The sequence below is a fragment of the Drosophila yakuba genome, chromosome 3L, assembly GCF_016746365.2.
Source record: "Drosophila yakuba strain Tai18E2 chromosome 3L, Prin_Dyak_Tai18E2_2.1, whole genome shotgun sequence".
Lineage (NCBI taxonomy): Eukaryota > Metazoa > Arthropoda > Insecta > Diptera > Drosophilidae > Drosophila > Drosophila yakuba.
Window position 1 is genome coordinate 2,876,438 of NC_052529.2, and position 25,328 is coordinate 2,901,765.

A 25,328-nucleotide genomic window follows, 5' to 3' on the forward strand; every position below is an offset into this window, starting at 1 on the left:
ACCACCAACTACAACAACAACAACAATAACAACCAAAAATCAACCACCACAAAATAGGTTAAATCCAAAAAAAAAACAAAAAAGTAAACAAATTTTCGTAGTCGCCAATTTTTCGTTGAGAGCTGCCCTGAATAATAAAATCATACCAACAACTAAACTGCTACAACAACAACTACAACTGCAACGACAACTACAACTACAAACTACAACAATCTGCGACAACAACAACAACTACAACAATACCACGCTATATGCTATATATGCCCCTCAACTCTGATCGAACTGCAGCAGCAGCCGCACTCTTAGTTTATAATTTTAGTTGATTACGATTATGTTAATATGCCTATGGTTTAATTTAATTTATGCTAAGTTTGGAGCTTTAGTTTTGGCCACACACACACACATAAAAAATATGTATGTACATGTAATGTAAATTAGTTGAATGCCATAGCGAGGGAAAAACTAAATTTATATTATTTAATCTTCGATTTCTTTTGATTGGACTCATTTTTTTTTTTTCTGTTTCGGTTTTGCTTGCTGTAAATAGCAGAGAATGAATGTAAATAGTAGTAGTTGGCACCAATCACTTTGCTTATAAAAGTATATAACAAATACCGATATAAATCACATATAAATTCCTAGGTAATACATAAGTATGAAGTTTTTGCCAACAACAATTTTTTCGATTACTTTGTAGGAATTTATCCATGTTAACTTTGAGGATGCAACAGCAACAGCAACAATAGTGATGCTACTACTACTACTACTACCAAAACAACAACAAACATGCAACAAACATGCAACAAAGAGCCACAGCAACAAAAGTAAACTACAAAGCATAAATAGAATTTATATAAACGCAGACACAGAAATACACGCACCACAGCTGCAATTTCGGAAATGTTTAGTCAAAGGAAATCGTATTTTGAAGGTAGAAGCTCTGGAAGGACACTCACCCACACGCACAGACACACACATACACGCATACACGCATACAAATACAATAGAGCGCAAGGAAACCATTGCAAAATGCTGTAAAGTAAGCTGCTTATGTTATGTTATGTTGTGTTGCAAGTGTGGGAGCGAGAGCGGGAGTGTGAGTGAGTGTGTTGAGTGATGGGGGATAAAATTTTGGTAGAGGAAACATTTATGATGTGCAATTAGCGGTGGAGCGGGGGAGGGGAAGCGGGGGAAGGGGCTATAACCATAGGGACAGGACTGCAGTGTGTGTGTGTGTGTGTAAAGTCAGCAAGTGAAAGACAGAAAAATATATGTGGAGGCAGGAGAGGGGAACTTAAAACCATATTTAAACCATACCATGTAGGAAACATCATGCTGAACATACAGAACTGGATAATACAGATGCAGCAGATGTGGGAGAAAGCACTCACGCAAACCAACAAACACCCACAAACACACACACACACACACACACATGTGCAGGACGAACACACTTATAAATATACTATATAGGGAATAAACAAGTAAAATTGCATAACACACACATATACTATATATGGTAGCTAAGAAAGCGGGGCAGCGATCGAAGATTAAAGACATAATATTATGCGTAAATTAATTTATATACATATATACAATACATATAAAGCGTAAAGTAACTGTAACTCGTAACTGTAACTGTAACTGTCCCACACAGACACATACAGCAATACAAAGCAAAAAGATGAATAAGCAAAGGAGACGACAAAGTCAAGCAGCAAAGCAAGCACACACTAAAACCTTCACATAAACACACACACACACACACAGGCGCACACGCACGAGTCCTGGGCAGAAAGTCAAGGATAAGTTATGAAAATTCCCTTAACTTTCCGATCAGAATTCGTGTAAAAGGCAAAGAAAACCTAACTTGTAAGCCAAGCAAATGAAAACTGAACGAAATTTTAGTCTAAAAGAAAACACTAATGAAGGAAAAGTGAAAATCATGAAATCTAGCCACATAAGCCAAGCAAAAAGTGAACTAAATACAAAAAGAAAAAAACCAACAAACAAAAACAAAAAACACTACAATAAAGATATTCAAAATATGCTAGCTAAAAAGGCGACAAACATACACACAACTCCCGACTATTATAAACGGGAGGCATATATTAGAGAGACTATTAAAGGAAAGCTAAACTCAAAGCTCTAGCGAAAAGAAAATAGATAAAAAAAAAACTCAAGCAATACATAGACACTCATAGGTGTGTGTTACACAAGAATATAGTTAAATATATACGAAAAGCAAGCAAACGTAAAATAAAATAATAATTTAAACTAATGTACAAGCAAAAAAAAAAAAAAGCAAAACAAAAGCTCTGCGAAAATGTTGATTTATAATTTCTGTTTTTCTACACTCACTTAAGATTCTGTTGTATCTATTGTTATGATGATGGCATCAAAACTAATCAAAAACACGAACAAGAAAAGCGAGATGTGTTAACCAAAATTATTTAAAGTAATACGAACGCGATGGCCAAAACATTTGCGGGGGCAGCCGGCGACCTGCGAGCGAATTCCATTCAAAATTGGTGCATAATTTGGCTGAAATATGAAAATTCGAGATAAATATTTACATATACGTATAATGCCTTATTGAACGAAACTAAATTATTTGCCCACTAAATACTGTTATCGTATTGTAATAAACCAACCCAGAGGTTTCAAAAATACCTGCTAAAAACAGATGTCGCCGAGGTCGCCCACATTCACATCCCAAAAAAATTACAAAAAATACATTGGTCGAGACTCGCTGCCGCCGCAAATGGACTTCGCTGCGAAGTTGTTGACAAATTTTTACTAAATTGTTAAATAGTTAAATACAAAACATTTTTAAATCGAATTGTAACAATAATTAGACATGAAAAATTACTCTTTGTTGAAACGAAGCAACACAAAATGTAATGTAATGAAATGGAAAGCAATAATTCACTTAGGCATGCTCTAGTTAAAAACTAAACTAAAACTGAAATCAAGTCGAAGAAGCAACATAGAAACCACCAACCAACCAAGAGTACTTACATGTATGTCAGTCAATAGGGATTTTATTTAGTTCGAAGGCCAGGATTTGCCCACTGGGTTCATCCATCTACCCAGTTGAATCCAGAATCCAAATTGCTGGGTGGATGGTGAGGAACGGGAATTTGCAGAGATATATGGAAGGCCTAATTTCGAAATGAGTTATTCATTCACTCTTTTTCAACCAGCCATCCCATCCCAGCAATTTAATCTTCCGCAGACTAATCAGACACAGAACAGATCATAACTAATAAATCCAAGGCATAACTTAAGTATATACGTGATATTTTGAAAGCGAAAATTCATAAATAAATTGTTTAGGTTTAAAACAATATTAAATATATTATACAGATATATACATATATACATTATAAAGATAATGCCAAGGCATAATTAAAACCATAACGATTAATTAATTAAAGAACGAATGAACATTTTTGCTGACAAACAAAAAACCAACAAAGGAAAACCAAAAGAGAAACAAACAAACAAAAACAAATGAGACGTGTAAAATGTTTGTAAACTCAATTTATTGTACGACTTGAATGAAGGAGAGCGAAATATGAATATTGAAGTTCTTTAGTTTTTACTGAACAGCAGCAAAGAGCAGAGAGCAGATTGTCCCATCGTAAAAATCTATTTAGTTTATATATAGTGAATATTTATATTATATATACATATATTAAATGAACAAATGGCAAGTAACAAACAAACCAACAAAAAAGAAATAGCAATTAGACGAACGTAAAAGGAAAGTGAAAAATTATATATATATACAATACATATATATCATAGCGCAAAGAATAATATATATTTTAATGAAGGAACATCAACTGATTAAGTGCAGCTCAACTAAGAGCACAAAAAATGTTTTTAGTCTAAGTACCTACCTACCTAAATGAATTCAGCAATTGCATAATATACAAGAGATAGACGAGAACGCTGAAAATGCGCCAGGCCCAGAGAAGGGACATAAGATTCCACTTCTGCGGAGTCCGATTTGTATAATTATATATACGTGCATATTACGAGGATAATGCCCCATGATCATCACAAAAAGAAAACTTAAACAAACGAAGCATATTTAACCACAAACAACCACACCCACACACACACACTATACTACCTATAAATTTAGAAATGAGAAAGAAGAAAAGAACGCATAAATAGCAATAACAATAAAGCAACAGCTACTTAATAATTTTAGCAAAATGCAAAAAAAAAAAACAAAAATATGAATAGCAAAATATTTGGTTTGCGTTTATTTCTTTTTCCCCCACCCGTTTTTGCTTTTCAGTTGGTTATTATATTTGACTTTTAAATATATCTCGAGTGTGTTTCCTTTTTTGAACCCACCGCATTGCTCTCCCCCCTCTTCCTTTTCCCCCCTCCTCAGATTTGTAATTCAGGGCACCATATATACATATATATTTTATACAGAAAACCAATCGCCATTGCTGCACTCGCCGTCGTCGAACCCACATTCACCGCACTCCCAGTCGCATCCACAAGCCCCATGCTGGAGTATCGAGGATCTGAGGGACACTTTGCCGAGGGTATAGCTTCCGATTGATGGATTAACGGCGGGCTTAGCAGCAGAGGCTGGACCAGTACTATCACATTTCATAGAGGGCGCTGCGGCGGAGAAGGCACACAGAACTCAGAATGGAAGACGCAGTTGTTCAGTAAAAATCAGAATCGGGAAATATGAAAGAGAAGTGGGAGGGAACGGGGACTGGAACTGGGACTGGGATTGGAGATCCTTTCGTGGAGCAAAGGACATGAAGCCGAAGCGAAAAGATAAGATGTGTGATCCTGGCGACAAAAACCCCGTTTTGTTTTTAGTTTTTTGTTTGTTACTTTCGAATTTTACCCCACCAATGCCACCACCACCATCATCGCCACCATCGCCACCATCGCCACCAACGCCACCATTGCCACCACCCTGAATACCTTCACGCTTGCCACCACCCCATTGGGGAGCTCACTTCTCGTTCCTGAGTTAATATTGTTTATAGTTTTGTCGTTGTTTTGTTATCTAAAGTTTTTTGTTTCCGGGCATCGAAGGGTGGTGAGCGAGTGAGCAAAAGAAAAAAAAAAGAGCGAAGGGGAGTGCAGGAAAGGGCGGCAATATTAGCAAGCGGAATGAACATCATCTCAACGTCGTTTCCCATCACATGTGAATCCACACAGCCAAAACCCGAATCGAACCGAAGCATATCCAAAACTTCTTCAAAATCGGGCACCCCCGTGGGAAAGACCCCAGTTAATACCGCAACATCATCACCAACCGCAAGAATCCGCTATACCATCAGCAGCTATATTATCGCCCGATCCGAGCTCATGGCCCTAAAGCAAGCGTTTTGACCATTGGACCAGCGCTACATTAGCATTGCAAAATGTTTTGGGCTCTGTTTAGATCATTAGATCAGTTTATTTTTTTCCAAATTTAACCAGTTCATCGTTAAGGCTTAGCTTTCTTCTTTTCATCTCGACTTTTCGAACCCAATGTATTATCCAAATTTGTTCTAGGTTTCTGTGTGTGATGTATTGATTCCAAATTATTATTGAAGTATTAATGTTCCGATTTAGATTCAGCTTGTCGTATGTCATTCCTTAAAGAAAATAAAAAAGGAGCCCAAAACAAAAAAGAAACTTTGTTTATTTTTTATCGTTTTTATATTTAGTTTTTCCATCTTTGGTTCCTCCTCATTATTATGTGTAGCATAATTTTTAGGTGCTGCGAAATACAAAAAAGCAACGAATCTTTCAGTAGCATGGCAGTCTAAAGCAAAAGCTAATCGTTAGGCAGATAAAAAAATGATAAAATAGTTGAATTAAACGGTTGTGTCAAATTAGCTCTAATCTCAAAGTGGAAACCCAAAAAGAAAACGAGGAAAGGCGGAAATTTATTAGGACTAAACTTGTCTAAACTCTAAATGTAGTTCAATTACGATTGATTTGCTAAGCTCGCTCGTCTTTGAATCCTATCTCTCACTACCGTGTGTAAACTTTAATCTTCCCGAATGCGATCAACCAAAGTAATAATAATAATAATAATAATCTATATACGAGGCATACAAACACATACACTTAGGCGATGGTTAGTATATGCGAAAATATATACATATATATAGAAATGTACAAGAACAATATCTCGATGGCGTCTCAACACAAATATAATACGGTAATCAGATACCACGTTATAATATTTATAAAAGGGCCGATAAGAAAAACAAAAAAAGGGGAAAGCCGAACATTTTTACATAAGAAAATGCATTTTTTAACAAACGTCTACGTGTGAATTGAATAAACCTTATATGTGTATACACGCATATATTATATACATTTTATTAAATATATATATATATATATGTATATATATATATATGCATATGTCAAGCCGAGCATCAATTTTTTATAACAAGAAGCGGCCCGAGGAAGCGAAAGAAACAACCGATTCAGGAGAGCAGCTGAAATCAACTGCCCAGTGGGCTTTCGTGCCTCGAGGCTTCACTGTGCTCCGTGTGTGCGCGTTAAAACGTTTTTTGAAGTAAAATTTAATTTACACAAGACTGACGCTAAAAAATAACTAAGAATATTAAAAGTGTACTAACCGTTTACGAATTTTTCAAATGCCACACACGGAGTAAGTGAAGGTCAAAGGTCAAGGAGCCCACGCAGGATGCAGGACACAGGATGCAGGACGAAGGATGGAGGGCTTGTTGGGGGGCAACGCTTTGTATATGGTTATATTATATTGTACTTAAAAATGGAAAACCTGAGATATATATTATATATATTTATATTTACAATAAAGAAAAACCAAGCGTAAAACTAAAGCGAAAAATACAAAGGCATAATTTATGAACAATTAAATGAAGCGAAATGAAATTAATGGTAAATAACAAAATATACAGTGTTATTTTTATTTTTATGATATTGTACCTACATTAGTAACTAACAAAGTAACGGCGCAGCAATAATAACTAAATTAATTAGCAAACAGAACTAGGCAAAAATACCCCACAAGAAAATGTGATGAATATTGTAGAGAACAAATTGAAATTGAAAGTCCCATTATATCCGGAAGACACGATATCTGAGTTTCGGTTGATCATTATTTGGCAGAGCAATTGAATCGCTAGACGAGAGATGATCGATCTCCCTGAATCGGACGAGCCTATGAATACAATAAACGTGCAACGAACTCTTTTAGATTTATCGAGGATTTACCTTAACGACACATAGGTGCATTACGTAGTTCTCGAACCGAGGTGTTTGGATTATTATTGTTGTATTTAGTAGCCATCATTACAACCCGCATATTACCAAATTTGTTTTGGGTCATTGTTGTCAGCAAAAGTATCTTTTTAAATTTACGATTTCTAACATATACAGAGCAATTTCTAGAGCGAGATCTCGATGTAGAGGCAAAACATGGCAAATGGTGAAAAGCAAAACGACAACAAGAGCAAAACAAATCGGTTTTTCTATCAATGTTGAATGGCGAATGTGTAGGAAATATTTAACCATATATACAACAAATATAAATTGTAGCTAAAATGGTTTCATGTAAACGAAATTGTTGAGTATTTTTAGTCACGAATACGAATGAGAATCGAAGTAAACACAAACACCCCAAAAAAGACCGACATACAGACGAATTGAAGAATTTACAATAAAATTGTGCAATTTTTACGCAGATCCCCTGGATTCTTTTCTGATTTAATAGTCCACCTTGTTTCCACAGATATTTGCACAGAATTTCGTTTATTGCCTTCTGCTGACAAACTGTCCATTTAGCCTCTTCCACTCGTTTAATTTATACCTAGAAAGCCGAAATTCTGTTGCAGAATATATAGAGATTAACATTAAAATTAATTCAAAGTGCAAGTTGCACATTGTGAGAATCTGTGCTGAAGCCGATGCATGATAAATAAATACACTTGTGTGAAAGGATAACGATGCCGCGATACAGATACCGATACACCTATGTTAAGCCAATTAAAGCGCCCAATGAATGTGCTATAAAGCGAAAGATAGGATTACCAGAAAAATACATAGCAATGATTAGCTGAAAAGTAATGAAAATATTAGACAAATTATACTTTTAGCTAAAATCAAGTGGAACTATGAAATTGTATCCAAATTCTTCCGTAAAAGAAAACACATTTCTAGTAAACAATTTACCATACATAAGAGTCTAATATACGAGTACATATACTATACTGAGCAGCATAAAAGTAGAGTCAAGGATATACGTAAATCAGACGACACAAATATAGATACGCCCGGAATCCAGAAAAATTACAGATCAAGCCCACTAAGGAAATGATATCAGCATGGAAAAGTGAGATTTGAGATGGCATATAGGGCATAGATGGAGTATGGATTAGGATTAGCGATAGCAAAGGGTCCGATTATATAGAGAAAAATCCAACTGATCTCTACTGTGTTCTGTGCTTTAGAGAGGACATACGAAAATAAGCAAAGTAAATTTAACTTGAAAAACCAAAGTATTACCATTTTGAGCTGCAATATTTTTTAATCAAAAACCCAAATGAAAGATGGATTTAATAATAGTAAAATACAAAGATAATAATTAATACATATTTTTCTCTTTTGAGATAAACCAAACGGAAACTGTTTTCACGTGAATTGAGTTAGGCAACAAATAAACGAGGTCATAAAATAACATAACATATTTCAAAGAAAGTATCAAAACCAAAGCTAGCTAAGAAAATGCACAAAGTTTTGTGTGTATTTTTTCGGTTTTTATTCATGTGTGTAAATCTTCCGTGTGCAACAAAAAAACAGAAAATAAATATGAAACAAGAAGCAAACCAGAACTACACTACACTACAAAAGCAAAGCCAGACACTAAGCCCAACTGAAATTGTCAAATATAAATTAATATATATGAGGTCTATATGAGTATATATTTAGATAACAATTATATTATATATATACATATATATATTATATACATACTGTGTGCAAATTATTCAGATCCATCAAAATACGATGCGGAAAAGTCTCTATATATATTTAGTAAAATTAAAACGAATGCGAATGAAAAATGAATATGTAGTACAACGGCAAGCGAAATAAAAAGTATAAAGCAAAAACATATAAGAAAACACAAAATTTGACAAAATGAAAATTAAACAAAAAAAATCTATAAATAGCATATAAAAAATAATTATTTATAAAGGCTGTAATTTTAAGTAAAAATGATCAACCCGATAAACATAATAAAACTCGAAAATAAAACACAAAAAAAAAACGAAAACCAAACAAAAAATTTAACATAAACATATTTCACCCACAAAGCAAATTAAATTAACTAAAACAAAATGTAAACAAAACGCGAGAATATACTATAAAACATAAGTAAGAACGATATCTAAAAACGAAATTATAAAGCTAAACGAAAAAATTATATGAAGTAATTACATACAACCAAAGGAAGTAAAGCATAAACATAAAACCCCAAAAATTATATATATACGAGAACTCAATGTATGTAATAAATATAAAACTAATTAATAAAATCTTAAAAATGGAATAAACCGAAGGAATGAATTGGTCTTTCATTTGTAGCACAAAACACGGATCACTCGATGAATATGTGATTTAGATTTAGGTCATTGCTTCTCAAACTGATGACGCATTTGGCAGACCCTCGTCAGACTTCGATCCAGTAAATACAAAAAATATTCTCTTATCTACGCGCTAGAATGCATTTATTTAATCTTTGCCTTTTCTTTTTTTTTTACAAATATATAATGCCAAGGTACATGAAAAGTCGTAGCGCCAACTTCGTTTGGATTCGATTAACTCTAATTCGCACGATAAGAACTATCGCTGTGGAAAATACTCTATATAATAAATACAAAGTGCACAAAAAAAATTACATATGTCTAGTGCGACATTAGGAACATGTCAAGGTCGGAATTGAAACTATACAATTTCCTAATCACGGATATAGCTGCGATCGTAGTTCTGCAGCCGCACACTCTGCGGCGCCTTCTGGGTGCGATCGAAGTTCTGCAGCTTGTTGGTCTTCAGTATCCGGGGATTGGGTCCGGCGGAGGTGCGCCAGTAGACCGTCTGCACCGCATTCCGTCCGGCAATGTAACGCGTAGTCGCTCCGATCAAATGGTTCACCTTGGTGGCAGACATCTTGGGGATTCTTGATGTGCGTGTTCGTTTGGTATCACAGTTGAGTTGCTATTGCTATAGAGTCGTCTCTATATTTGGGTGTTCTTAGTGGATCCGTGCGATCATTGGCGCGCTTGTTTCGTTTCTGTGGCCTCACTGGACTCCGGATCCGGCATTTATAGCGATGCCTTATCAGCAGTTTTATACTGGCGCATGTATGGGCCATTATCTTGCAAGTAGTTGCGGCTTATCAGGTGTTGCTCAAAAGGGTTGCCAATTGATTAGCTTACGACCAGGCCTTTATTTGCGGCCCATGCAACCGAATGCAAGGCGAAATGCGACGCACTTTTGGCCAATGTTTGTTATTCCACGTTTCAAATTGTTTTGTTTACGCCCATTGACTGGCGTCTAGACTTGTATCCGTAACCAAAATGGAGAAATGGCCTTCATGGCACTTCCCAAGTGCGACCCAAAGTCCAAAGACTGATCTCTACAGCTGTGTCATTATTGCACAATTAATCAAATACCCCGCTGCCGATGACGTAAATCCTTATATGTATTAAAATATGTACAGTCGAGCATGTGCCACTGGAACTGACCCAATTAAAAACTTGGATCTATTTGCACTGATGCCGAGAAAGCATTCATTATTAGATTAGCTAAAGCAACACACATTTTGTAATCTTTTTGGTAATATTACTACTGTGCATGCATTTATTGAGGATGCACTATGCTCGTCTTGAACTGCAGCTAATCGCTGTCTGAGATATCTATCTGCTGCTAGACATGTTGATAATGCACCTGATGCCTTGCTGTCTTAAATAATCTTAAAATAATAAAATGTGTGCTGTAGGTCATGGGTTCCGCTTTCATGGGAGTTCTTCTGTAAACGATTTCCTGGCCTCCAAGATTTCCCACTCCAAGATTGAGCACATCACATTAGTTACATTAGCTTTGCTGAAGACACAGGCTCCCCAGCTGATTGCCCAGTTGGACCGAGCTTTAAGATATGTTCCACCAGCTGCGTTCTTCTGTAATACACACTATCATGAGCACTCTACGTGTGCGGCGAACTCTTATCAGCATTGTGAGTCGGCGACTGCCTGTGAATAATTATTATTTTGAAAACAAAACGTCAAGCTGGCACACGGTCTATGACTGCAATCAGCCGTTGTAAAATCCGGCAGAAAGTGTGCGGGTGAGGAATCGTTAAGTCAACAATAACAAAAAACCACAATAACCTATGAGCGCACACTTCAAGTTCAAGTTCGATCCAGAACCAGCGGGGGCCATGCAATCTAGCCCTTATCTAGCCCTAGCACGCTGTCTGCTAGTGCTTCAAAAACCAATGCATTCGCTGGCTGAAAAAAAAATTAATCATCGCGATCGGGGGGAATATTTTGCTGCCAAAACTTTTCCACGCAATCTTGAAGAGCTTGTTTTCTTTTGGGTGATGTCCAGACTTTTTAGTATTTCCCTAGACTTCTTTTATGCCTGATAACAAAGCGAGTTTGTGCCCATTTCTGCTAATCAAAAAAGAAACAAAAAATGGCTATAAAAAAAGGAAATGTTTATAAATAAAGCAATCGCCAGACTCTTGTACTTCGGCTTGCAAGAACCCCGAAATTGAAATCGCGTGAGTATCAAAAGCTATCGACCTGATTTTATGGTCCCGATATTGGGGGTCCCTCAACTTTTTTATTCCGAAACAAAACCGCACGATTATCCCATTCAGCAAATGCCAGTTGCCGAGGCCTGATAAGGAGCATCTGCCCGTTTTTCGGTAAGTGCTGATAGTGTAAAAAACTAAACGTTAACAACGTAATCAGAGAGGCGAGTGGCATTGGCTTTCGATGTGTGTAACTGTGTCACCATGGCGTATGAGTAATTTATATGTATTAATTTCGGCAGTTCATTCTTGTTGCCTACTTTTGGGGGTTGCAGTTCCATACGCGAAGGGAACGTTGCAGCAATATTAACCGAATTTGTTCCGGAATTAGTGGTACCGAAATTCCAATGAGCGGGTGGAGATCCCTGCTAATTGAATTAAGCAAACACTTAACGCCTACGACTAGCCAACGGCTAATGCCCACTTAAGTCAGCCCTGCCTTATTCGTAATTGACTTTAATTGACAAGACGAGCAATTAAAAACGTTGGCAATGTGAGTTAGTTTTCGGGGAGGGCACTTGGCGATCTCGCTCGTTTGTGTATTGCTTAAGAAAATTATACATAAATTAACGTAATATGGCTGGACTCATTAAATACGCCGGCTGCACATCGGCGATCTAGCGATCTGGTGATCCCCTCCAGCTCACTGGCCACGCCCCCAGGCCAAGCGTGCGACCAGCAAAAGGGCTAAAAGAGCGTAAAGGCTGCCGCCCAGCCGCCCACTTCCGTTGCAGACCTTGCGAATGGTCTCCGTGTAGAGTCCACGGCGGGAAAGCAGGTTCCGGATGCTGCGCAGCTCCTGGAAAACCGAGAAAATTATTAATTAGTTTTAATTACAGTGAATATGACTTATTACCACATATACGTAACTTTGTAAGCAATGTAAACCTCTTAATATACATTTGCTTATCTCTAACAATATTTACTAAATAACTTATTTGCATGTTAATACTTGACGCAAACTAAAAGGAAAGTACGTCATTTAAGCAGCTTGTTAATAACATTAAAAACAAATGTTAAACTTTCCGAGGAAGCAAACAAATTTTACTAAAAAATAAAGCGTACTGAGATCAATAACGTAATCAAATTACGCATGTGAAAACATTAAATTATTTCCAAAATGTTATTAAAAAACGAATTTACTCACATCTGAACTGAGACCCAGACGATTGCGGGTGAGAACCACTGTGTAGATGGAGCTCTTCACATCGTTGCCGCAGAAGGTGAGCACCAGGTGATCGTTGACCGCTTTCACCACCTGGACGGTGCCCGTGAACTGGGTGTAGGAGTTCAGGGTGACCAAGGAGCCGCGCTGATCGCCGATGTTGGACCACTGACCAGGTGCACTGGTGGTGTAGTTGAAGGTATACTCCAGATTGTTGTCGCGCTCGCTCCAGATCAAACGGAGATACTTCTGCTCGCGCTGAACGGATCTCTGGTGGTACTCATCGCTGTCCAGATATGAGGATTGAGTGGTGCTGGTGCGTCCATAGTTGTTCTGGTTCCGGTTGTAGTCCGGATTTCCAAAGCCATAGCCGCGATTTGCCTGGCTCAAACGGATCTGTAATATTTTATATGATTATAATGTAATAACTAGATGTGTTGGATTTTCTATTGCAAACTGACCTGATCCGTGGCATCGGATAGATGGATGATGACACATGAATCGTACTCGTAGGTGCCCGGAAAATCTTGGCTGTGCACGATGATCTCGCTGCCGTACCAGAGGCCCATTATCTATATGTGCAGAGAGGCTGGGCATTATTACACACTCGTATGGGAGCGAATGGGGGTCATTTTGTGCGATTTGCATGCCACTCGCTGTGCGTTCAATTAAATGCCCACAATGAAAAAATAAATGAACAGGGCTCAGTTCTCTACAGCATTGACATTCGACGCACTCAGGGCGCAAAGGGTTAATTAGAACAAATCGACTATAATTGCATTAGCCAGCAATTAGCTCTTCGTATTCAAATGGGCATTTCTAGTTGGGTGTAGATAACTCCTGACTTTCAAGGATATTTTCCTGCCTCTTAACTTACCTGCTCCAAGTCCACAGAGTTCTGCGGATTGATGTTCATGCAGCGCAACTCGGCATTACTCCTTTCCGTGGTGGTAATCGGCGAACCACCGTAAATTCCAAACTGATCAACTGCAGTTCCCGCAATCGAGCACCAAAAGAGGCCAAAGATCGCGACGTATGTCAAGGATTTGGTCGACATTTCGGAAAAGTGCTTCTGTTTCCACCGATAAGCCAGGGAATGCGATCTGCTCCAGATGAAATCTCCCAATCAACTAACAGAGAATCCCAACGTGTAGTCCGCAGATCGCACTCAGAGAGACTGAAATACTGAAATACCCGTAGGAACCGCCCGTGCGCACTCTTTCGCTCAACAAAAAAAACACAAGCTGAATTGGAAAACAACCAGTCGCGTTTTACACTTAAAAAAAATTATTTAAAAAAATTAACTAAATATACAAAATTAAAAACAAAAGTTCTACACTTATCAGAAGAAGGAATTGTACATAATACTACATAAAACTAATCAGCAAGTTAAGTTATTTAAAATAAAATACAGATTGCCCAAGTAAAAGAAACTTATCATAAATTCAGATGCTGTACAACAATTATTGAAAAATATAACAAACTTATTATAAATTCCTATGCTGTAAAACAGTAATTGCCACTCAAACGAAGTGCTTATCAGATTTATTCAAAAGTATTTCAGTGCTATCAAACTGCAAAATCTATGGAAAGCTATCCCGAAACTCTCTCAGTGCATTGAGGCAAATTGTTGTATTAATTAAGTTAATTGTAGCGCTTTCCGAGCCGATCATCCAATCGCGCGTGCAACGCCCGCACAATGCGAGCTGGGCGCGTAAAGAGCTCCGTTCCGCCTGTGCTCCGTTCGACCCTTCTCCTGGCCACCGGGTGCTCCCCTTTGACCCCTCCGCCTGCTGTGGTGTCAATTGAGTGCGTGTTCCGCTCCTCCGCTTGGACAACACAATTGGTCGTTGAAAAGTGGAACGGAGCAGCCAGGAGGAGAAGTCGAGTCGGTGAGAACCGAGTGAACCGAGTGAATCCAGTGGAACTCTCTGCTGAGTGGGGGATGAGTCAAAATAGCATTGCAGACTTGTGAATTAAATCATTGTCGTCGATGTTGTTTGTTGTGAGCACGATTGTAGGGATTGTATGTTGTTGTATGCCCGGCTAAAACTCGCATTGTTGTTGTGCGTTTTATTAGCATTGATTATGGATTTAATTCATTTTTCTGTGTGAGCAAATAAATGACGCGTACTGGTTTGCACACGCTAATGGGTAGATGTAGAATGGAGTGTTTACAGTTTTTAGATTTTACAACTTTTGAGAGCTTTAAAAATACTTTAAATTAGTTGCTGGTTCTAAAAAAGTCTGCTTTATTTGCAAGTTCACTACGAAATTCTTATAAAATAGTAGTCATGTAACAAGGTGGATATTTATGCTGCCTTAAAAGCGCAGCAAGCTCTCATTGATCTTCTCGTAGATCCAATCGATGTAGTGGTTGACACGGACATAGACACCCGGCCGGTTCTTGAAACCGCAGTGCTGACCCCACGAAATAAGGCCATACAAAGTCTCACCATCTAAACATAAACATTTTTTTTTAAAAATAGTTAATGTCTCAGAACAAGTGTAAGCTATTCATACCGTCATCGGAGCAGACTAGTGGACCGCCTGAGTCACCTTCACAGGCATCCACACTCTCATCCATGGAGCCAGCACAGAACATGCCTGAAATGAGGTGGAACTTGGGGGTTATTTCCTGCACAAACTAGTTTTACGCACATATCATAGATGTACTAATGGTTCATTGACCAAATAAAACTTAAGTGGTACACACCTTCCGACATTGCTGATCCATACACATTTGATTGCTTGCACACGTTATCGGCCAGAATGGGAAGCTCGGCAGATCCCAAAACTTGCGCAGGAGCTGCACAAATCGCAATAAGAATCATATCCAGGATGGTTATCTCATAAACTACTTACTGGACACACCCGACTTTATAGATCCCCATCCGGATATGGTGCACTTGCGATCCTGGACGAGCTCAGCATTCTTCTCCGGCAAGCAAATGGGCTGGACATAGTCACTGAACTTCAGCGGAGTCTTCAACACCACCAGCGCAATATCGTTATTCATATGTGTGCCCTTGCGGAAGTTCTCGTGTAGATACCAGTTCTCAATGAACGAATCTACCTCCGAGGACTCGGCTATGTTAGCGTAGTGATCTCCGACACGTACGAAGTACGCTCCTTTTGGACTGCCATACAGACAGTGGGCAGCGGTGAGGAGATGGCGCTTGGAAATCACCACAGCTCCGCACCAATGACTGGAGATGCCTCCACGTCCGCGGGTCCTTATGGTAGCTTGCCAGGGATGACGACCCCTCTGTGCCACATTTCCCCTGACCACGCGCTCCTCTCGGTGGGCGTACTCATCTTCAAGATCCTCCTTGAAGATGCCGCATCGACGTGGAGTATGCACGGCCTTGCTGGATCGTTCCCACAATCCAATTTGTGAATAGGTTTTTGGCGAGGTTTCCCGTCCAAGCGATCTACCACCTTTAAGTTGAGTCTGGGAATATTTCTGGCTGCGAGGCGGTGGCCCAGCGCTGCAGTGCAGCGCCACATCCTCGGTGTGGTTGCAGTTGTGCTCGCCCCAGTTCCAGTGGTTACACTGGTCAATGCTCGACTCGTTTCCAAAGCACATGACCTGATCCAGCCAAATGGGTCCATTGCCGTTGCCAAATATGTTCTTCTCGATTCTCTGGGACATAAAAGTTAAAAAAGTTAAGATGATTTTATATGTAAATATAAGATTGTGTAATACCGCTGGTCCAAAGAAGCCCATTGAGTTGCAGGCAACTTGTGCGGACTTAAGATTGAAGTCATCATCACAAACACTGCCCCACACACCATGGTGTTTCACCTCCAGGCGGCCTTCGTTGGAATTGCGACCTCCCTCTAAACGATATTGAACGGGCGCCTGAAGGTGTGATAAGGATTACATTATGGAACATGTGGAAACTTTCAATTAAACCACCTGACAGACGGCTGCACACTCATCCGACTTATCCGCACAGTCTGGGGTATTGTCGCACACAAAGGCCGGTGGGATGCATTCCTTGGAAGTGTGGCACAGCCAGTAGTTGTTTGGACACTTCATCACCGGAACTTTGCAGGTCACGCCCGCCACTTCATCAACGCCGCAGTTGTGAACGCCCCATCCTTTGAAGGCGCACTGGCTCAGTTTGGTTTCATTGCCATGGCACTCGACCTCATCCATCAAGTAGTTAAAATCCTGATTTGGGGGAGCATAAAAGGAGCTGCCACGCACCTCTTGGGCGCCCATCTGAAAGCCAAGTTCTCGGCAAACGACATCTGCATCCTTCAACCCGAACTTGTCATCACACACATAGCCCCATTGACCATTAGCTAGCCATATTGGGATAAGGTTTAGGAATGATTTTATGTTAGTATGATTATGTACTCACCTTTGACTTCAATACGGCCCATGTTTGGACTCTCGCCCCCTGATAAACGCACCTCGTAGTCCGATGGCGGGCAGTTAGCCTCATCTTTGCCATTGGGACAGTTCTTCGTCCCATCGCAGATCTCCTCCTGCTTCAGACATTGGCCATTGCCGCAATCGAAATCGCATTGGCTAGCGAAGCTGGAACGGGTAGCCAGTTTGGGAGTCACTTCCTCAGCATTGGGATTGGACAGCAGGTCCCAGTCTTCTTTCGGATCCTGGTGTTGCGGAGTTTCATCTTTTTGGGGAAATGGATTGGGCAGCTCCGGATGACGAAGATGGAAGTCAGCACTGTGTTCATGGGGGTGACGGTGGTGGTGTTGGTGGTGTTGGTGGGGAGAGGAATTGGGATGGTGCTCGGAGAACGGATCGGGTAAATTTGGATGACGCCGGTGGTAGTCACGACTGTGACCGGACGCAAGCCAATTACTTTTCATTGTAGTTGTGGTTGGGGGGGAGGTGTCCGGATCTAACTCAGCCCTGCGGGTGCTCCGTTGAAAGTCTGTCGAGGCGTACGTGGTACTGGGATCTAGGGTCTGCTCGGTTCGGGACGTCTCCCTGGCATCTGGAAAAACATAGTCGTCGTCAACGGAATCCAGGCTTTCCTGTTCACCCGCCTTAATAAGTTCGGCGTCAAAGTCAGGATCTGTTCTACGTGTCGTGGAGGTTCTAATAGTAGGACTTGGTGTGGTGCTTGCCGGCTTACTAATCACAGACACAATGGCTGATTCAGCCTGCTGGGCCAGTTGCTCTTGGGCATTCCCACTGTGATTGAAATATGGGCGCAGCATAAGTTTAAGAGCCTCTTTAATAGCCACTTGGGAGTTGGGATCTGAGGCAGTTCGATCTTGATTGAAACTAGGTACTGTCGACTGGGGACTATAGAACTTATGGTCGAAAGGAGGTGGCACCAATACATTTCTCACCGTTGTGGTTGTGAAGTCGTCGTCGTCGTAGAAGGGTTCATCCAATTCAGGATTAAAGGGATCGGGCTCTTGGGCTGGAGTCGTACTAGTCACAGGCACTTTGGCCCAAGAGGCGTTTCGAGAGTGGGCAATTCCAGCATAAGAGGGACTGTAGTGGGGTTGTATGGGATTTTGGATAGAGTTCTTATTATCCACAGGTGGATAAATGGGAAATGTGTGCAGTCGGTTGGCCAATTGCGGTGTTGGAGTCTGGGCAGCTGAAGGGCTGGGAGGTGGAGATGGTTTTGTGTTAACCGGGGGATCTGGCTTGGGAGGTAAGAGCCCACCATAAAGGTTGGATTCATTATACAAAGGAAGCCCAGGATTAGGGCTATGTCGAGGGGGAGCATTTGAGCCGTGGAGCCTATTGTCAGGATGCAAAGGTGGTTGCTGGTCTGGAAAACCACTGGAGTCGAGGCTGGACTCAACTGGCTGCTGTCTACCAACTGGCTGTGAGCCACTGGGCAACTGATCTGGATAAAAGCGTGGTGGCGAACCCGGCTTGGGCTGTAGTCCGTTGTGACGATATTGGGGTGTCGGTTCCTCGTCATAGTCCAAGTCAATGGATTTCTGTCCGGGCAGACTGTCTTGGGATTGGGGCTCCCTGGCACCAGAAGAATGGGGAGAATAATCTAGGTTTAATGGTTGCTGTCCACCCAATGAGGGCCGTGGTGGTATAGGTTTCCATCCATTGCCAGGCGGGCCATAATCAATGCGGCGACTATAGTTCTGGCGCGACGGCACCTGTTCTTTTTCTTCAACGGGTTGGGCGTAGTAGACACTTCCTGTATTGGTGGGCGCCATGGGGGCCAGTGGAGTCTTATATGTAGGATAATTACGGTTCGGCTGCAGCGATCCCTCCACATATAGAGTACTCTGTGAAGGGCCGCGTTGAACGTAGGATGTCTCCTGGCCAGACCAACTCGGATTGTATCCGTGGTGATGGTGATGCGGGTTTTGTTCCAGACCCACACCCGAAGGTCGCTGCATGTCCATATCCGTCCAACGGTCGCCGATCACACGCGTTGTGGTGGTAGTTCTGGTTGTATATCGGTTGCCGAACTGATCCCTGCCAGATGTCTCATATGACTTGGATTGGATTGGATTGCCTGTAAGCAGAGAAGGGAAATTTAAAAAGGGCGAGACTTAAACCAAAGGTTAGTAACCATTAGAGGGAGCCATCCAACCGGAATTAACCCCCCGAACCAAATAGTCGGTGCGATCGTGGCTGGGCAGTTTGTCATCCAGCACGCACACTCTACGAGAAACGCTGAATATCTGCTGGCTGGGACAGTCGTACATCTCCGCCTGGCCAGGTCCACACCGTAGGTACTTGGTGGGCAACCTCGGATGTGGCAGGGTTCCGGTTATTCCTTCGGGACAGGCAGTGACTGCACCCTCTATCATCATTTTCTGTGTCCACTCGAAGATGATGTGCAGCTCATTGATCGTGTACAGCCGATCCTCACGTTGCACCTGGTCAACGGGTCTACAGAATCCATGAGAGATACTGTAGTGCTGTTCACCCGGGCAATTTAGCAATTGCATTCCACTCGGGCCACAGCTCAGGTACTTTGAACAATCGAAGGGATACACGAAAAAACCAACAAAATCTCTAGGACAGTCCAAAGCTGCAAGGAGAAGTTTAAGGATAAAGCACACAGAGAATCCGCAGTTTGTTTACTCACAATTATCCTGATAAGTTTGCGTTCTTTCAAAGGGGACGCGATCCGTTTTGGGTACGTGCTGTTCGGGCAAGCAGTAGCCTTGGGAAACACTGAACATATCGAGGGGCTGGCATTGCCTAGGTAACGTATGACCATCGATGCAGGTCAGATAGCCTGAAGCGTCGAAAGGATTGGGAAAGAGACCGCTAACCTCTTCTGGACACATCAGAGGAGTTGGAATAGTAAAAGGCGAAGCTTGCGCAGGATAAGGGCCTGAACCAGTTGATTGGATAGGTGGCTGATATCCACCAGTTGATTGGATAGGTGGCTGATATCCACCAGTTGATTGGTGTGGTGGCTGGTATCCACTATTTTCTTGAGATGGTGGCTGGTAACCCCAATCTCTTTCTACAGGTGGCTGGTAACCTCCGCTTGACTGAGAAGGTGGCTGATAACCTCCGTTTGACTGAGAAGGTTGGTAGCTTCGATTGCCTTCCACGCGTGGTTGATACCCTCCATTTAACTGAGCAGGAATCTGGTACCCTTTGTTGGTTTCCGAAGTTGGCTGGTAACCTCCATTTGGTGCGTAGGATGACTGGAATCCTCTGTTCAATTCAGAAGGTGGCTGGTATCCTCCAGTTGTTTGAAAAGGTGTTGATTGGTTGGGTTGATTGTAACCTCCATTAGGTTGATTGTGAGGCTGGTAGCCTCCTTTAACTGAATAGGGTGGCTGTAAACCTCCAATAGTTTGCGAAGGGTTGTGGTAATCTTGATATGTTCGATTGGGTTGGTGGACAGCTCCATATGATTGAGCAGGTTGTTGGTAACCTCCATAGGCTGGTAAGGGTGGCTGGTATCCTCCGTTTGCTTGATATGGCTGGTGACCTCCATTAGCTTGGTAGGGTTCTTGGTAACCTCCATTAGTTTGGTAAGGTGTCTGGTAACCTCCATTGTTTTGAGAAGTCGGCTGGTAACCTCCAATGTTTTGAGAAGGCGGCTGGTAACCTCCAATGTTTTGAGGAGGCGTCTGGTTTCCGCCACTTGAATTATAAGGTGTCTGAAACTTTCCAGGCGGCTGATTGCCTCCGTCAACGATGAGGCTACTGTCCTGTCCTGAATGCTCCGCTTCTTCATCCTCCTCGTGGCTTAACTCATGCTGCGTATCTTCCAAATACTCCACGCGATCATAGGCTTCGGTGATCTTATCCCTGGCCACACACTTTTGCTGGGATATGCTAAATGCTTCACCCTGCCTACAGCTTTCTACATGTGTTTGCCCACCATAGCACACTATATATTTGGTGCAATCGAAAGGATGTAGGTAATAGCCCTGGGCTTGCGGCGGACAAGACAACGTTGTGAGGTCCTGAATAAGGACAGCTGCGAATGGGAAGGATCACGTAGTACGCATTTGATGGAAAGTCTTATGAAAAATCTTACTCGAGAACTGCACACTGATGTAGGCATAGTCCAGATAGTCATGGGGAGAAAGGAGATGTCGGCCTACACACTGGCGTTGGGATAAACTGTATAGAGCTGTTGGCGGACAACTCACAATCTGTAAATGCCCATTCTGGCAGTACACAAAGTGACCGGCATGGAAGGGATAGGGGTAGTTTCCACGAAGCGCGGAAGGGCACTCCTTAAGTGGAGACTGATGAATCTGAATATCAGTTGTCTGGATCTGCAATTCCGCCCAGAACCTTACGCGATCTTCACTAGACACCAGACGACTGGGCCGGCAGGCTCGCTGGGAAAAGCTGAAGGCCATTTGGCTTTCACAACTTTGAATGGTCATCTTGCCGCCCTCGGAGCAACGTACATATTTGCCAGCGTCGTAGGGATAAGGGTGTAGGCCGTCGGTGCCACCCGGACAGGCAGACAAGATCATAGCTGATAGATTTTGGTGTTGTGAAATATGCTTTAAGGATAGTAATCCCATGAAGGACTTACTCTGGTCGATGCTGATAACAGAGACCTTATAGGTCACATAGTCGCTGTAAACCAACTGGGTCTTAGGCTGGCAAGTACTCTTAGATATGCTAAACACATATCCAGACTGACAGCCTTGAACCGCCAGTTTACCAGCCTGGCAGAGGAGGAACTTTGTTTGGTCGAAGGGGTGAACAAATTGACCACTCACTCCGGAGGGACACAATAGATCTTCCAGGTGCTCAGGAAGTGGGTATGAAGGGTCTAGAAAGGGTTTAGTCATTATATCTTAATCTAAGGAGGCAAGCAGAGAATGGGTAGCGAAATGGAAAAGCAAGCCCGAAATGAAGAAGCAGGTGAAAAAATCAAAGTAGCCAAAGTACAACCGTAGAGATCGACTTACGCGATGAGTCGGATGGTGGAAAAGTATCCAATGGCTTCGATGGGTAACTAGTGCCTGTATCATGCTGGCTAACTTGGTTTTGTCCAGGCAATGAACTTCTGCCACTGCAGTCCACCTGATTGGCATAATCGCAAATTTTTTTCTCGCTACTGAAAGCTGTGCCGGGACCACAATCCATTACAAAAGTTTGCCCATTTGCACATTCCAAGAACTTCGTGCAATCGAATGGGTGCGCATGATTTCCGGAAGCTCCCGGTGGGCAGGAAACGTTACCGGTTCTATCGAAACTCTTTTCAGACTCCGGGCCATTCGTCTCGTAAGTGGTAACAGTCGTGGATTCAATTAAATATTCGACATGATCGGTGGGTCCTTTACAGTGTTCCTTTGGTACGCATTTCTGATTGGAGAAACTAAAAATCTCTCCCGGCGTACAACTTTCAATAAAGGTCTGCTGATTCCAGCACCTGACATACTTGGTGCAGTCAAAGGGATGCAGGTAGAGTCCCTGGGCTTGTGGAGGACAAGTAAGCGTCGAACGATCCACCATAAATTCAGCTGTGAAAGAAAACGGGCTTTCAAATCAAGTCAATCCGAAGTAAGATTCCTTGAGATGCTTACTGGAAAGCTCAGCACTAATATAGGAGTAATCCAAATAATCATGGGCAGCGAGGAGGCGACGAGCTACACATTGCCGCTGTGAAAGGCTGAAAAGCTGTCCAGTGGGACAGCATATGATCTCTAAAGCTCCATATTGGCACCTGACATAGTGACCAGCATGGAATGGATAGGGGTAATTCTTCTGGACATTCGGTGGGCACGACCTGAGCGAAGACAGCTCGCTTTGGACATTTCCCCTACTCTCTTGGGAAGTATAAGTTGTCTGAACTTGGACTTCCTCCCAGAACTGCACCCGATCAGAGCTGTGCACCTGAAGACGTGGCAGACAACTTCTTTGGGATACACTGAACGCCATCTGGGGGCCACAACTTAGGATGGACATCCCACCATCGGACGAGCACTGAACGTACTTCTCAGCATCGTAGGGATACAAGTAGATGCCGTTGATGTTATTAGGACACGCATTAAGGATAAGTGCTAGTAAAATATTATGATGTATTCTAGTGCACAGAGATGATGAAGTAACTTACAATACTCGTAGCTGATTTCGGAGATAATTAATGTGACATAGTCGGTGAAGGCTAATTGATGTTTTGATTGGCAGTAGCGCTTCGAAATGCTGAACACATAATTGGGAAGGCAGTTCTGCACAGCCACCTTACCATCCTTACAACTAAGGAACTTTGTTCGATCGAAGGGGTGAACAAACTGGCCAACGGCTCCCACTGGACACATGAGATAGTTAACCTGAATCTCAGCAGACGCTGTTACAATTCAAAAGGATCGGGATTAGCGGCTATGAATTTGGGAATCAAAAGGATCAGGATTAACGTCTATCAAGTTAGGAAGCAAGCAAAGCATGAATCGCGTAATATGAGAAAATAAAACCCAAATGGAGAAGCAGATGAACCAAGCGAGACCAAGCAGTTGGGATAAGAAATTAAATGGCACTTACAGGAGGTCCGAGGGGAGTCAGAATACACACATACCGAAGAGAAGCCATCGAAGGTGTGTCCCGGGGGACACTGTTCCACCTGAGGATTAACACCAATTCCGCACCTCAAATACTTGTGCACGTCGTGAGGATGTGGACGAAGCCCACGTGTACCGGGTGGACAGCCCAGGTCCGCCGAAGGCACCGCAGAGGAGTAGCCTAACCCATTGTTAGTCAAGGTTTTTTGGATTGAAATCACTCATACGTACCGGGGCCAAAGGTTTCAGCTCCTCCTGCTCCAGTTTCAGTTCCAGTTTCAGTTCCAGTTGCGCACTTGGCCAAATCCTTGTGCACACATACCAGCGATGCTGGACTAAAGGCAGTTCCTGGTGCGCAGTCCATAATAAAAGCCTGACCATTGGCGCAGTTAAGGAACTTGCTGCAATCCGTTGGATGCGGTTGCAATCCATTCACGCCGGGTGGACACTTGGGCTCACCATCTAACTGCCTCAATCTGCCCAGTCGAGTAGATGAGGATTGCGCTGAAGAGCAAACCACATTGCTGGGATGATCGCACACCAGGCTCCTGTCATTGAACAGAGTACCGGGCGAACACGTCTGAATGGTGGGGCTTCCATTGAAGCAGTTCACATAGCGATGACAGTCGTGGGGATATGCAACCAGACCCGTAAAATGCGGCGGGCACGCCGAATCCCGCTGGTAAACAGGCTGCTGTTGGTCGCCTCCGTAACTTGCTGCTGATAAGCCCACTTGTTCCGACTGCTCGCTCCGGTAGCCATTGCCTGATCGATAAGCTTTTGCCCCGGGTCGCTGTCAAAAGCGCAATTATGAAATATTATTGAACAGCCGCAGTAATTAGCAGCAATATTTAGCTAATAGCTTGTAATTAAGTCCAATTAAAATTAAAGTCTTAAGATCTTTTTACATTAACTTTAAACCATAATTGTTGATTCACAATACTTTTAAAATAACAGATTAAATTATGAATAAATTTTGTACACTAACATCCACTAGCAGGATCGCCAGCCAAAGGCCAAGGAGCCACTTGGCCATGTTACGTTTCCGCTTTATAAATATTTGAATTGAAATATTTCTTTTAATGCACCGATGCTGATAGCGAAGCAACTCAATTGTTTTTCTCGCGCTTTTAATTTTTCGTTGTGATCCCGTCCGACTTCCAGGCTCGACTGACCCACACCCAGATCGCATTTCAATTCAATTGGACTCGGGATGAATCTCTATCTCTGCCGCTGCTGATAGATGCTCTCGTTTGTCGCCAAACCAATTGAGTGGACCACTATCAGGTCTTGTAATCTCAAGACATTTTTGCTGTCTTATCGCCCTATTTTGTTTGCATT

General features: G+C 42.0%; 4 protein-coding genes across 16 annotated transcripts in view; 1 reads left to right on the forward strand and 3 right to left on the reverse strand.

Annotated features, from left to right (window-relative positions):
* The window catches only part of LOC6532614 (protein boule), a 33,075-nt gene extending 23,940 nt beyond the window's left edge, over positions 1-9,135 (forward strand). For 4 of the 9 annotated variants that reach the window (XM_015194000.3, XM_002093322.4, XM_015194003.3 and 1 more), the window contains one exon: positions 4,459-5,669. In XM_015194000.3, the coding sequence (XP_015049486.1) occupies positions 4,459-4,580 (122 nt within the window). In that variant the 3' untranslated portion in view covers positions 4,581-5,669. Of the gene's footprint in view, positions 1-57 lie in introns of all 9 variants that reach the window. The other 5 variants (XM_015194001.3, XM_015193999.3, XM_039374286.2 and 2 more) reach the window with 3 other exon arrangements.
* Positions 9,136-9,842: 707 nt separating this feature from the next.
* LOC6532615 lies at positions 9,843-10,343 on the reverse strand. Its single transcript, XM_002093323.4, has one exon. The coding sequence runs from the start codon at positions 10,204-10,206 to the stop codon at positions 9,997-9,999; it is 210 nt and encodes a 69-aa protein (XP_002093359.1). The 5' UTR covers positions 10,207-10,343; the 3' UTR covers positions 9,843-9,996.
* Positions 10,344-12,352: 2,009 nt separating this feature from the next.
* On the reverse strand, positions 12,353-14,182 carry LOC6532616. The gene is made up of 4 exons (XM_002093324.4): positions 13,897-14,182; positions 13,481-13,591; positions 13,002-13,415; positions 12,353-12,653 (listed from the first exon to the last, which is right to left on the reverse strand). The coding sequence occupies exons 1-4, from the start codon at positions 14,074-14,076 to the stop codon at positions 12,498-12,500; spliced, it is 861 nt and encodes a 286-aa protein (XP_002093360.1). The 5' UTR covers positions 14,077-14,182; the 3' UTR covers positions 12,353-12,497.
* A 1,061-nt stretch (positions 14,183-15,243) lies between these two features.
* Positions 15,244-25,322, reverse strand: LOC6532617. 5 transcript variants are annotated; one of them, XM_002093325.3, is made up of 17 exons: positions 24,976-25,322; positions 24,219-24,780; positions 23,971-24,168; positions 23,546-23,779; positions 23,016-23,492; positions 22,398-22,952; positions 22,016-22,258; positions 21,503-21,955; positions 20,084-21,442; positions 19,562-20,026; positions 17,393-19,504; positions 16,942-17,333; positions 16,729-16,884; positions 15,885-16,665; positions 15,736-15,828; positions 15,543-15,626; positions 15,244-15,478 (listed from the first exon to the last, which is right to left on the reverse strand). In XM_002093325.3, the coding sequence occupies exons 1-17, from the start codon at positions 25,177-25,179 to the stop codon at positions 15,342-15,344; spliced, it is 8,505 nt and encodes a 2,834-aa protein (XP_002093361.2). In that variant the 5' UTR covers positions 25,180-25,322; the 3' UTR covers positions 15,244-15,341. The 5 variants fall into 5 exon arrangements, with proteins under 5 accessions (XP_002093361.2, XP_039230207.1, XP_039230208.1 ...); XM_039374273.1 differs by lacking the exons at positions 23,016-23,492; positions 23,546-23,779; positions 23,971-24,168; XM_039374274.1 differs by lacking the exons at positions 22,398-22,952; positions 23,016-23,492; positions 23,546-23,779.
* Positions 25,323-25,328: the final 6 nt, after the last annotated feature.

Bases quoted from the DNA above. Each gene is read 5' to 3' on its own strand.
- LOC6532617 (XM_002093325.3), bottom strand. From the start codon at position 25,179: ATGCGATCTGGGTGTGGGTCAGTCGAGCCTGGAAGTCGGACGGGATCA. The intron at 22,953-23,015 runs GTAAGCATCTCA...TTTCTTTCACAG, and splicing joins TATTAGTGCTGAGCTTTCCA to CTGAATTTATGGTGGATCGT. The intron at 21,443-21,502 runs GTAAGATTTTTC...TCCCATTCGCAG, and splicing joins CATCAGTGTGCAGTTCTCGA to CTGTCCTTATTCAGGACCTC.
- LOC6532615 (XM_002093323.4), bottom strand. From the start codon at position 10,206: ATGTCTGCCACCAAGGTGAACCATTTGATCGGAGCGACTACGCGTTAC.
- LOC6532616 (XM_002093324.4), bottom strand. From the start codon at position 14,076: ATGTCGACCAAATCCTTGACATACGTCGCGATCTTTGGCCTCTTTTGG. The intron at 13,592-13,896 runs GTAAGTTAAGAG...CTGCACATATAG, and splicing joins ACTCTGTGGACTTGGAGCAG to ATAATGGGCCTCTGGTACGG. The intron at 12,654-13,001 runs GTGAGTAAATTC...TCGGTTTTCCAG, and splicing joins GTCTGGGTCTCAGTTCAGAT to GAGCTGCGCAGCATCCGGAA.